The sequence below is a fragment of the Diceros bicornis genome, chromosome 4 (genome assembly GCF_020826845.1).
Source record: "Diceros bicornis minor isolate mBicDic1 chromosome 4, mDicBic1.mat.cur, whole genome shotgun sequence".
Lineage (NCBI taxonomy): Eukaryota > Metazoa > Chordata > Mammalia > Perissodactyla > Rhinocerotidae > Diceros > Diceros bicornis.
Window position 1 is genome coordinate 57617512 of NC_080743.1, and position 12720 is coordinate 57630231.

General features: G+C 50.9%; 2 protein-coding genes across 2 annotated transcripts; both read right to left on the reverse strand.

The window, feature by feature from the left end:
* Positions 1 to 1900: 1900 nt before the first annotated feature.
* Positions 1901 to 3048, reverse strand: S100A8 (S100 calcium binding protein A8). Its single transcript, XM_058537452.1, has 3 exons — positions 2942 to 3048; positions 2249 to 2410; positions 1901 to 2098 (listed from the first exon to the last, which is right to left on the reverse strand). The coding sequence occupies exons 2-3, from the start codon at positions 2387 to 2389 to the stop codon at positions 1970 to 1972; spliced, it is 270 nt and encodes an 89-aa protein (XP_058393435.1). The 5' UTR covers positions 2390 to 2410; positions 2942 to 3048; the 3' UTR covers positions 1901 to 1969.
* A 6101-nt stretch (positions 3049 to 9149) lies between these two features.
* LOC131403103 (protein S100-A15A) lies at positions 9150 to 11755 on the reverse strand. The gene is made up of 2 exons (XM_058537454.1): positions 11606 to 11755; positions 9150 to 9455 (listed from the first exon to the last, which is right to left on the reverse strand). The coding sequence occupies exons 1-2, from the start codon at positions 11753 to 11755 to the stop codon at positions 9279 to 9281; spliced, it is 327 nt and encodes a 108-aa protein (XP_058393437.1). The 3' UTR covers positions 9150 to 9278.
* Positions 11756 to 12720: the final 965 nt, after the last annotated feature.

The following is a 12720-nucleotide window of genomic DNA, read 5'->3' on the forward strand; positions in this document are numbered from 1 at the left end:
TCTCCATTTCTGCAATGCGGGGAGTGCATTCACACTCCTGCCTTACGTGGAAACTCTTGCTTTGGGGGACGGATAAAGCTATCCTCCGGAAAACTGAAAAGGAAGCAATTCTGTCCCTGAGCCTTCCCACTTGCCCAGCAGAAGTCCAACTCCATGTTTGATGACAGGACTCCCCCCTCCCATTTTAGATTCCAATCTTAATTCTCCACTGGCTGCCAACCATTTTCACTAAAATGTTAGCAGATAATAAAATGGGATGGTAAAGCCTTAGTTGGTGAATAAAGGTTTAAGCTGTTACCTTTCCCTGCTCAATTGCATTTTTATATGATCAAAGTCTACTACAAACAAAAAGGCCAGTGACCTAGAGTGAGTAATCTTCAGTGTTGAAAGCCAGTTAATCTGAGTGGCATATTGTTGGGGGTGGGAGGGGCCTGCTCCTCCCGATATCCTGGGGGAATTGGTCCCCTCCTCTTCTCCTCTCAGGCCTGAAACACTTCCAGCTTCTCCAAAGAAACTCTCCTCTTCCTCAGCCCCCCGGAGTTGGGTTCCTCGACAGCCCAGTCTCCTGGAGTCAGAGGCACACAATCATCCCAGACAGGGTTGAAGGATCCCTGCTGTGTTGATGCAGCAACTCGGTGCCTCATGCATGCAGAGGGACCCCAAGCCAGCCTCTATCTCCCAGGACACAGGGAACCCCCAGCTTCACAGAGCAAGAGAGCTGTGAAGGGATGTGGGCAGCAGGAGAGAAATTGATTCAGTTCTTTAGCAACACACATCTGCACCAAGTCCAACCACACACAAAACAACAACAGTAATAGAAATACTCCCCTTTTCACTAAAACCCAGAAGCTAGGATGAATTTTCCCAACTTTTTAGGGGTCCTTGGACCCTTTTGAGAATCTGATGATAGCCATGGAGGAATGTGTTTATACACATGCACTCAAAATAGTATATTCAGCTTCAATTCCATTTCAGAGATATGTAGTAGATCAAGTTAAAAACCCTGGTTGACAGATTCTGGTGAGAACTCCCTACCCCCTTCTCCATCACTGACATCATGGCCCCCTCACCTAAGTGGGAACGACAGAAAATTTCCCCAGGCACAGCATGGAAACTCAGCTTGGGGGTTGGGTTCTGGTGAGAAGTGGTATCCACCTGCTGGCCCTTGGACAATCCAGAGTAATGATGGGAAGGTTATTTTAGATAATTCACTGATCACCAGAGCATTCACCTCTCGGGGCAGCATTTGAGTACGCTATTCTCTGAGTTGACTTTTATTAATGTGTTGGCCTATTTGCCCATTCCTTTATTATTTAATGAGTTTGGGAGTAGAGAGAGAAGGAAAGCTTCCAAAATCGCTAAGGAGAAATTACAAGCGTGGGGCCAGGGGGCTGTTAGTGTACTTAATGTGGGACTCTCAGCATCCACCTACAGTCACACCACACAGACAATCAGTCTCTCTTTCTCTCTCTCTCTCTCTCTCACACACACACACACTTCTACATACTTTTCTCCCTAATTTCCCAAGAGTCACATCTAAGACATTTAGCTGGAAATTAAAATTTAGTTTAGAGAACTCTATGAGTTTTCCCTACATCACCCTGTTCCCATATCACCCACCGGGAGACAAGTAGGGAAATCATCAGCTTTAGTGTCTTGGACTTTTTAGAATCCTTAAGTCCTGGAACCAATGACCCAGTACCCTGGAGCTGGAAGAGACTCAAGAGTAGTTTGGGGAGAACATGGGGAGGAAACAGACAGTGGGAAGCACTGAAAGTTCCCACAGATGGGGAGTGGGAGACAAGAGAGGCTTTATTTCTTCTCTTAGAGTTTTCCAACCCTCCCTCCACCCGCCAGGAAGCTCATTCCACAAGAGAAAAGCAAGAGAGCAAGAGAGGCCTGAGGTATCATTTACTTTATTGCTCTGCAGGGACAAGTCCAGGGGCCAGCCCCAGGGGCCACAGCTCTGCTACTCCTTGTGGATGTCTTCATGAGCCAACAGGCCCACCTTGATCACCAGGATGAGGAACTCCTCGAAGTTAACGGCACCATCCTCATTGATGTCCAACTCTTTGAACCACGTGTCTGCATCCTTTTTCTGTCAAGATTGAGGAGAAAGAAGCCAGAGTGTAAAGATCTCAGGGAGAGCTGGGGCCTAGCTGTCTCCAGAGGGCAGCATGAGGAAGCAGTGACCCAGGACTTCATCAGAGCCACACAGAGAACTTTGACCACACCAGCCCCTCCTCACCTTCAAGTACTGAGGGCACTCTGTCTCTAACAACTTCTTCAAATCATCCCTGTAGACGGCATGGTAATTCCCTTTAATCAGGGAATACTTGTGGTAGACGTCAATGAGGGAGTTGATGGCGTTCTCCAGATCTGTCAGCATGGTGCCCAAGGATTTGTCCACCTGGAAGAGAGAGCACATGGGGATCCCAGGGTGGGATGGTGTCTCTGCCCACAGCAGAGTAAAGACTAGGGGGATATTCAGAAGGTTCCTACCCCAAGTCATGGCTTTGTCCTGGCCTGCACCATCCAAATAACTAAACCCAGCAATGGCTATGGCTATGATGGGAAAGGGTGGGATGATATGGATACTAGTGTGGGAGGGGGTAGGGTCACACACACACACATACACACACACACACACACACACACACACACACACACACACACACACACAAAGTGCCTGCTAACTCTCACTATGCCCTCACCCTCTGCCCAAGAAGGGTCCAGCTTGGGAAACAAGTATGCCCTCACCCGAAAATGCTAGAGGACTCGGCTCCTTCTTTGTCCCTGCCCCACTCTCTTCCTTGGAGCTCTGGATTTTGGTCCAGGCCTCCCTGAATTTCTCTCCCCATCTCAGAGAAGGCTGCTCCACTCCCTGGCCCTCCCTAAAAGAAGCCCAAAGTGTGGGGCAGACAGGGACAATCCCACTTACCAGGTCTCCACAAAACAGAGTTGACAGAGGATATGCAGGGCTGAGTGTTGGCTTCCTTTTATAGCAGCTGGGCTTGGCCAGCTGCCCGACGCCTCCGGACAGTCAGAGGCAGCTTCTCCCTTCCAGGGTTGCTGCAGTTTCTGGTTTCCCAACCAGGTGAATGGGGCAATCACTGCATAGAATGAAAATTTCTCATAGAGGGGAGATTAGAGGGGTGAGTGGAGACGGAAGGCATTTGCCAGCAGTAGTGCCCAGCAGGAGAAACCAGGAAGAGACCATGGTGAGGACTTCTTTTGTGGGCCACTGGCATTCCTTGGCTTGGCCAACCAGGATGCCCACTCCTGAGTCCTCCCTACTGGTGATGATTCTAATCCAGTGCATTGTGCCCTGTCTGTGCATCTCTGAAATGGAACTGAAGTTGAATGCATCATTTTGAGTGTATGCATATAAACACATTCCTCCATGGCTTTCATTGGAGTCTCAAAAGGGTCCAAAGACCATTAAAAGGTTAGGAATACTTGTGCTAGCTGCTGGGTTTTAGTAAGGAAAACGGGAGTATTTCTATTATTGTTGATGTTTTGTGTGTGGTTGGACTCTGTGGGGACGTGTGTTGCTAAAGGATTAAATCAATTTCTCTCCTGCTGCCCTCACTCCTTCACAGCTCTCCTGCTCTGTGAAGCTGGGGGTGCCCTGTGCCCCAGGGAGATGGAGACTGGCTTGGGGTCCCTCTGCGTGGACGAGAAACTGAGCCGCTGTATAACACAGCAGGGACCCTTCAACTCTGTCCGGGATGATTGTGTGCCTCTGACACCAGGAGACTGGGCTGAAGAGGAACCCAATCTAGGTGGGTTGAGGTGAAGGGGAGGAGTTCTCTAGAGAAGCCAGAAGTGCTTCCTGCCCAAGAGGAGAAAAGGAGGTGGCCCATTCCCCCAGGATATCGGGAGAAGCAAGCCCCTCCCACCCCCAACAAAATGCCACTCAGATTAACAACCTTTAAGGCTGAAGATTTGTGGCACATTTCTCTTGTTACAAAGCACTTTACATCCGTATAATCTATTAAGAGCCTCAGAGGATGCCTGCCAGGAAGGCAGGGTGCAGGACCCACCCAGTCTAAAGACATGGGAGCTGAGGCTCAGGAAGGTGAAGCGGTTCACCCAGAGTTTCCCAGTGTGGATGTGTCAGAGGCCAGACCGGATCCCAGAGCACCAGGCTCCAGTGATCTGACAAGAACATGACTCTGCTGAGAAAACTCCTCTCTCTCCTTCCTCCACGCATTCAACAAATATTTACCCTGTGCTTCTCCAGGGCCTAGGCCATCGTCGCCTCCTGGAGGAAGTAGAAAGGATTAGCCTCTCTTTCCATGACTCTAGAGCCCTTTGGGCTTTATTATATCAATAACTTTACAGTTGTGTGACCTTGGGCCGATTAGTTACCCTCTCTGTTCCTTAGTTACCTCAATTATTAAGTAGAGATTTAGAATAGAGTCTACTTTCAACCTACAGAATGGGAGAAAATACTTGCAGATCATATATGTGATAAGGGGTTAACATCCAGAATTTCTAAAGAACTCCTACAACTCAACAACAAAAAAAACAAACAATCTTATTGATAAATGGACAAAGTACTTGAATAGACGTTTCTCCAAAGAAGATATACAGATGGTCAATAAGCACGTGAAAATATGTTCCACATCACTTAGAGAAATGCAAATCAAAACCACAATGAGATATCACCTCATACGCGTTGGAATGGCAACTATCAAAAAAAAAGGGGGCGCCGGCCCAGTGGCATAGCAGTTAAGTGCGCGCACTCCACTGCTGGCGGCCCGGGTTCGGATCCCAGGCGCACACCGATGCACTGCTTGTCAGGCCATGTTGTGGCGGCATCCCATATAAAGTGGAAGAGGATTGGCATGGATGTTAGCTCAGGGCTGATCTTCCTCGCAAAAAAAAAAAAAGAAAATAACAAGTCCTGGGGAGGAAGTGGAGAAATTGGAACCCTTCTGCACTGCTGTTGGGAATGTAAAATGGTGCAGCCACTATGGAAAAAGAGTTTGGTGGTTTCTGAAAAAATTGAAAAAGGAATTACCATATGATCCAGAAATTTCACTTCTGGGTATATATCCAAAATAATTGAAAGAAGAGTATCAAAAAGATATTCGTACACCCATGTTCACAACAGCATTATTCACAATAGCCAAAATGTGGAAGCAACCCAAGTGTCCACCCATGGATGAATGGACAGATAAAATGTGGTTTATACATACAATGGAATATTATTCAGCCTTTATTCAAGAAAGGAAATTCTGACACATGCTACAACATGGATGAAACTTGAGGACGTTATACTAAGTGAAATAAGCCAATCACAAAAAGACAAATATCATATGATTCCACTTATATCACTTGACTACTGTAGGAAATACCTACAGCAGTCAAACTCGTAGAGACAGAAAGTAGAATGGTGGTTGCCAGGGGGAGAGGGGAGTTGTTGTTTAATGAGTATAGAGTTTCAGTAGCAAGATGATAATAGTTCTGGAGATTAGTTGCACAACAATGTGAATGGACTTAACATCACTGAACTGAACACTTAAAAATGGTTAAGATGGTCAATTTTATGTGTATTTTGCCACAATTAAAAATAAAATTTTCAAATGCTTCCACCTAAAAAAAATAGAATCTACCTTATAGTGTTGTTGTGAGGATTAAAAATATATGCAAAATATTTATGATTTGTGAACTTTTCTTAATATGTATTATATTTTAATAAAAAGTTTACAGAAAAACTGTGTAAAGTGCTTAGGGCAGTGCATAGTCAGCAAGCACCATGTGAGTGGAAATCATGATTACTGCCCCAGAAATGTGCCCGGCTCCCCAGCCAGACTGTGAACCCTTGAGGACCCAGACTGGATCATCCATCTCTGCCTTTCCAGGGCCCAGCACAGTGCCTGGCAAACACAGTAACAGCAACAACAATCAATAACAAGTACAAATAATATAAAATAATAGCTGAGATTTATTGGGTTTTTATACCATGTGCCAGGAACTGTTGTAAATGCTTTACTTATATCAATCCATTTAATCTTCACAATAATCCTATGAGGTATGTACTATCATAATTCCCACTTTACAGATAAGGAAACTGAGAAACAAAACATTCAGTGCCTCAAATAACTCAGGTGACTTCTGATGTGATGTGACATCACCCCCTCCCTCCCCTGCCTGGAATGCCTCTTTGCTGGTAAAGTCCTCCTCATGCCTCCTGATCCAGTCCAGGCACCATCTGCTCCAAGTCCGTCCCTGACCCTCCTTCCTGCACCCCTATCAACGCTGGGTTAATTCTTCTCTCCTCCATGCTACCCAAATCCTCATGTATCACAGCATTCGCCCTGCTATAGTATGGCTCATCTGTTTACTGTCTGTCTTTTCTTTAGGACCATGAGCCCTTTTAGAACAGAAACCACATCACACCCTAGGGTCTGGTACATAGTAGGCGCTCAACTCATAGTTATCGAGGGGACACATGAATACAGAATGGAAAGTTTGATCTATCCCTTATCCAATGCAGAAATTCCCTTTATCACACCCAATCACGTGAAATCGTTTTTGAAACAAGGCGGGATATAAATCTGTCAACCAAATGCAATCTAGCTTCCTTGGCAAGAAGTTAGTCAACCTCTTAACAGGAAAGTAGGGTTGCTTCTGACATACAATATGATAAGTTTTCAACCAATGATCAAGCACTTAGTGCACACCTGTTATTCACCAGGCCCTCTCCTACATGACCTGACATAATAACACCTTACCCCAAGGAGCACAGCATACTTTCAAAGTGTTTCTGCATCCACTCACTCATTTGATAACCCTGTGACATGGATGTTACAGGTACAATTATCCTGATGTGACAGATGAGGAAACTGAGGCACAGGGAATTACTCAAGGTCCTTCCTATGGGCGCGTCTTCTGATTTGTCTTGGTGCTTAGGTGCCAAAGAGCACACATGAGAACAAGCAAGGTGGCTTTTCTCAGACTCTACATAGGATTTGTTCACCAGCGGGGGACGGAGCTCATGCTGACCTCTCTCAATGGGGGTGGTGATGAGATTGATGGAAATGATGTCTTCCCAGACCCCGACCCTTCAGGAGACGCCTCCGTTGAAGCCACTCCTTAAGAACGGTCCTGGTGGAGACAGCTTTCTTCATCCGGAAAGTAAGGAAAACAGGCCCCGGGGTCCAGTGAGGGAGACTTAAGGCCGACGTGAGCCATGACCTCTTCCGCCATTGTATGCTTATCAGTGGAGCTTGCTGACCAGCGAGGGCATGAAACATCGCCCCCAGAGATGCTTCCCCTGGACAGACAGCCTTAGGGGCTTCAGGGAGAGCAGGAGCCAGGCTGAGCTGACCTGGCAGAAGAGAGTGTCAGGAATTGGGTAAGTGAGTTGGGGAAAAGGCAGAGCCTGTAATCAGACTGACGGATATGGGGCAACCTAGGGGGAGGGGAACCTGGTCCTGTTACAGGAAAGAGCTCCGTCCTGGGTATGTGTCCCAATAGACCCCATCAGGTCATGCCCAAGGCTGAGGATATGAGGACAAAGCAAGCAGAGCCAGTGGAGAAATCCTGCCCAGGAATGGGCAGGAGGAAGGCAAGGAGGACTGGGCTGAGTTGCCCCCTTCGTACTCAAAGTCCTGTGGAACCCACCATGTTTCAGGTGAGACAGGCAGGAAGAATCCTCCCCGTGGTCTGGGTCTCCTGGCCGACTGTCTCCACGTCTGAACATGACTGCCAACAGGATGCAGCACAGACCCAGGTCATCGGATTCCCATCCACATGCCCCATTTCTGCATTCCTTCCTCAAACCACTCACTGAGCACTCACTGTGTGCTGACACTGGGCCCATGGGGACTCAGAGATGACAAGACATGGTCCCTGGCTTGGTGGAGGACACAGACAGTAAAACCCAACCCAGATGAAGCAGGACATGCACCTCCACAGGGGAAGTTCAGACCGCACGGAGCATGTAGGAAGGTCCAGTGGGAAATGGCTGGGGGCCCAGCTGAGTCCTGAAAGGGAGGCGCTGGTGGATTGGCACATATGGAAGCAGTGTCGATGATGGGCCAGGCCCAGGGAGCAGCAGGGGCAAAATCCTGCTTCAGAGCCTGACTGACCAAAAACCAAGGGCCCCCAGCTCAGCCCACAGGGTGCTGCTCCCCTTGTTTGGCACACAGACCCAGTTGAGGGAGGGAACCAAATCAAGTTCCTTAAATGACCCCCCCAATCATTTGCACGGGGGAGCAACGCAGAAAATCGCCATCATTCTTTGAAAACTCATCATTTCTATCACAATAAGCTCAGGACATGGGTTCTCAGAGAAGAAACACACCAAGACAGGCCCCAGCAGGCAGAGGAGACCCTCCCAGAGAGATTCTGCTTCGGATTCCTGAGCTCCCAGGGTGAGAGAGAGAAAAACAAACACCAGAGACAGGGCAGGGGGAGGCCTTGGATCAGTGAGTCACAAAAACCCCTGAGTCAGAGTAACGCCCACATCCATCATCAATTTTTATTAGTAAACACCAGAACCAACCCTTCTCTCCTCCAGAATTCTTCCCTGATTGGCAGTTGCCCAGGTTCCACTCATCGCTCTTCCCCATGACAGGCTGGCTTGTTAGGTTTGCCCTTGTCCCCAACTCTGACTCAGCCATGCAAAACCCACCTCACAATCTTCCCTCACATACTGGTCCCATGCCACCACCCCGTGTCAACTACCAGCATCGTCTTCCCCGCCCATCCTGGCCCCTTCCCAGGCCCAGGCCCCTCCGCCTTCGTACATTGATTCATTGGAGCTCTCGTCCAGAGCAGGGAGACCTTCAAAAGTGGGGTCCATGTCCTGTGTGCCTCTGCCCCCTGGCTCCTGTCCTAGCATGTTTGTGTAATGAATGAGTGATCAAAACATCACTGGTGAGTCCTGGCTTCCTTGTCAGAGAGCCAGCCCCCCAAGAGGAGAGACTCCTCCCTCTCACACTGAAAGCTGAGGGCAGGGCTGTCTCCCCTCTCAGACAGGGGCTCCTGGAGGCAGGAGCTGTGTCTTTCCCCCAAAATGGGTGATCCCCAAGGATGAACCAAACCTCCTCTTTCTGGACCCATAGCAGATGCCCAGATCCATGAACTGAACAAACTCAGAAACATCTATGAAGTTGCTTTATTCTCTTCCCTCACAGCTGTCCTTTCTGCAGACATGTACACGCATATGCACACGGATGCAGGCACACGCAGACATGCACAGCAGAGCTCTCCATTCAGCTGCCCGGGGCAGGCTCCCCAGAAGGCTGCCTGTGCCCCCTCTAATAGAGGCTGTGCTGGGCGCAGTAGTGGGCGCACAGCTGCTGGTGGTACTGCAGGTGGTAGTCCTTCATTAGCTTGCCCAAGATGTAGAGGAACTCGTCAAAGCAGATCTGGTTGTCCTTGTTCTTGTCTGCTTCCCGGAACAACTCTGTGATGTAGTACGGCTCCTTCCGGCCCTGAGGAGTGGGCAGAGGGTCAACCACCCACCCAGGCACACAGCCCCACAGCAGATGGCCAGGCCTCCACCACCTGCTGGTGGAAGGACGGGGTAGGGTAACAGTGGCACGGTCCTGCCTGCAAAGGGCTTGCACGAAACAGCTCCTCACTCGATGTCAGTGTCAGTGGCCAGGACGCCATAGGCTGCAGAATCAGGCTGAAGAGGCAGAGGTGTGATAGGCACCTCGGCTCACTGGATCTGGGGCTGTGTGGGCAGACAGAGGGTGCAGACTGGGCACTGTGGGCTGGCTGACTGTCTACGGTTGCTGAGCAGTGCTGAGCAGCCTGGTACCTCCTGACACAATTCATGTCCGTCCACCATCAGTGGCTGTTTAAGCCTGTCTTCCCAGCTGAAATGCAAGCTCCCCCATAGGGACAGCCCAGCCCAGGGACTTCCGGATGGAAGGCTGTCCTTCAGCCTTCACACTGGGAGCTCTCCGGGGCAGAGCCCACCTGTCCCTCATGTCTGCATCTCCAGCACTATTGCAGGGCCAGCACCAAGTGGCATCTGCACAGGAACTGTTTGTGGCACTTTGCCTGTGTCACCTATGGAAAGCACAGATTGAGGGAAAGGACAAAGCCATGGGCCCTGGAGCTGTCCAAGATGTATCCAGAGCAGGTGGTCCTGAGGGCTGAGGATTGGGGATGGTACAGGCAAGGAAAGGAGCATTTGAGGTGGAAGGGATAGCAGGGAGGAAGTCAGGGATCAGAGCACAGCGAGGAGGGGGACAGGCAAAGACGAGGTGGGCGCACTAACTGGGCAGTGGCAGTGAAGCAGGTTTCAGCAGGATTTGGCTGGTGGACGTGAGGAACCCAGAGTGGAGTCCTCAGAAAGCCTCAGGGGCAGGACGTCCTTGCAGCTGTAAGCAGCTGTGGGCCTGGAGGGTGGCTCTCATCCCCCTGGGCAGGTTGGCACCCTCTGTCCCCTCACCACCCCACCACTATCTACTGCGTATAATCTTATCTCCTCCATAAAGCTGGTTTACCTGAGAAACTGGAGGCTGCTTGCCCTGGGCAGGCTCCCCCCCGGCTTCCCTCACCTCAGCCCACCTGGCCCAGGCTGCTATCTGTCTGCCCTGTGCCCAGGTGTCTGCCCCTGAGGGTCCTGTACAGGTGGGCTGTGACCCTCTGAGAGGTAGGGCCAAGCATTGGCCCTGGAAAGGAAAAGATTTCTCTAGAAACAGGGACTAACCACAATCACCCTAGACCCCATCTGTGACCCTCACGGCTACACTCCAATAAACTGAGGACAAGACTGTCTCCTCTGATATTCCCCACAAGTAGGCAACGGGAGCTAGGAAGCCACCAAAGGAAGTGCTTCTCCTGGGATGTAGCAGCCCTGACTTGGGGCATGGACCTGAAGTCCTCTGGAGATGACAGTCCAGAGACCCCCCCGAGGGCATGGCACCAAGAGCAGAGGGCAGTGCCCCACAGACACTCCTGCCAGCCTTGCAGTCCCCCAGAAGCACAGTGTCACAGGGCTGGGCCTGAAGATGATAAGATGCGCAGGCCTGAGGAGGGTGTCTGAGCCCAGCCTGGATTCCAGGACTGTGCCCCCTAGGCTGTTCTGAGAGACCTGGCTGGTCTATCCGCCCTGCCCACAAGAGTGGGAGGGGAAGCTACACTTCCTAGCCCCACCGCAGCCCAAAGTCGCCTCCCCCAGGCACAGGGGCAGGGGGGAGGCTTATGCTAGACCCCAGGAGAAGGGGCTAGGGTTCAAAGGGCAAGTTGGGATCAAGGTCGCTGACGGGACAGGTCTGTGGGGAGAGGGATGATTTAGAACCTCCTCTCTAGGGAAGGGACAGGCAGAGGAATAAACAGGTTTGGGGTTAGGACTGAGTTTCTGGGGATTAGCTATGCGTGGGCTGGAGTGGGGCCAAGCAGGGAGTTTCGGGAGAGGGGAGGGGAAATGAAGCCACCAGGCCCATCCTCTCTCTGGCCGCAGATGCTACCCTCTGCACTCCCTCATGCGCCCTCCCCTAAGTGGAAATCCTCTTGGGAGACGGCTCCCTGTACCTACACCCTCACCACTCACTTCCAACCCTCAACCAACCCTACACCGGTCCCCTGGGCCCCTCCTTATCCCCACCTGACCGCAAACCCCACACACCAAGCTCGCCATGAAGCGGGGCATGTTGTCCACGAGCAGGGCCTTCAGCTCCTCCAGGGACAGGGTCTCCACGTCCCCCTCCCGGGCCGCGTACTGGTGGTAGCAGTGGATGATTTGGAAGAGGGATTCCTCCGCTGGGGTGTCAGTCATGGTGGGACAGGGGGCAACTCTGGAGATGCGGGGGTAGAGCAGCTGGGGACAGTGGAGGATCTGGGAGGAGACAGCAGCACCTCATCTGGCCCAGCCCACAGCAAGATAGGCGCTTCCTCCTAGAATCTTCTTCCCCCTTATCCCTGCCCACCTTCCTGCACCTTGTCTCAGGCCCCCTCCCTGCGGACCCCTTGCAAACGTGGCTCAGAGTCCTTGCAAATTCTCAGGACAGGGCTCTGTCCCTTCCCTGAAACTTTGGCTCCCTGAGGACAGGAGCTGTGTTCTCCACCTCCCAACCATGCCCTCAGCTTAGGAGTCACCAGAAGTCATGAATGAGAAGAAACTAGACTCTTAGAGGCAAGAAACTAGACTCATTTTCCAATGGAAATATTTTTAAAGCCCTTGAGAAGGCAAGATCTCCACAATCATAGGCTATTTTATACCACAAAAGAATATTAAAATAATTATACCACCCGGAAACCCCAGCCCTGCTCAAGTGTTGTTACTATTTTCCTTTCTTAATTCAATGTACAGACTACACATGGTCCCCATCTTTGCTCCCACCACCGCCTGGCCCCGTGACCCGCTCTGAAGTCTAAACACCATCCACACAGCCCCTCCAGCGCTGAGTCTCCATGGCCTCCCAGAGCCTCTGTGTGCTGGGCTGGCCAGTGTTGGGGAGCCAGGGGCACCCATGGCCTCTCCTGGTCGCCCCACAGCACCCATCCCGGCACCCCACACACAGGTGAGGCACTCATGCCAGTGACTTCCCACTCCCCACTTCCTACAGAGATGAGATCCCTGTTTTCGGGAAGCGGGGTTATCCCACTGGGTCAACAGTCCTCCCTGGATTCTGTGCAGATAAGAATCACATGTAACCCCCACCCCCACAACTCTCTTGGAAGAGATGCTGACCTGTCACTGTTGGGCCAAAGCTGCTCCGAATCCACGGTCCTGGCTTCTGG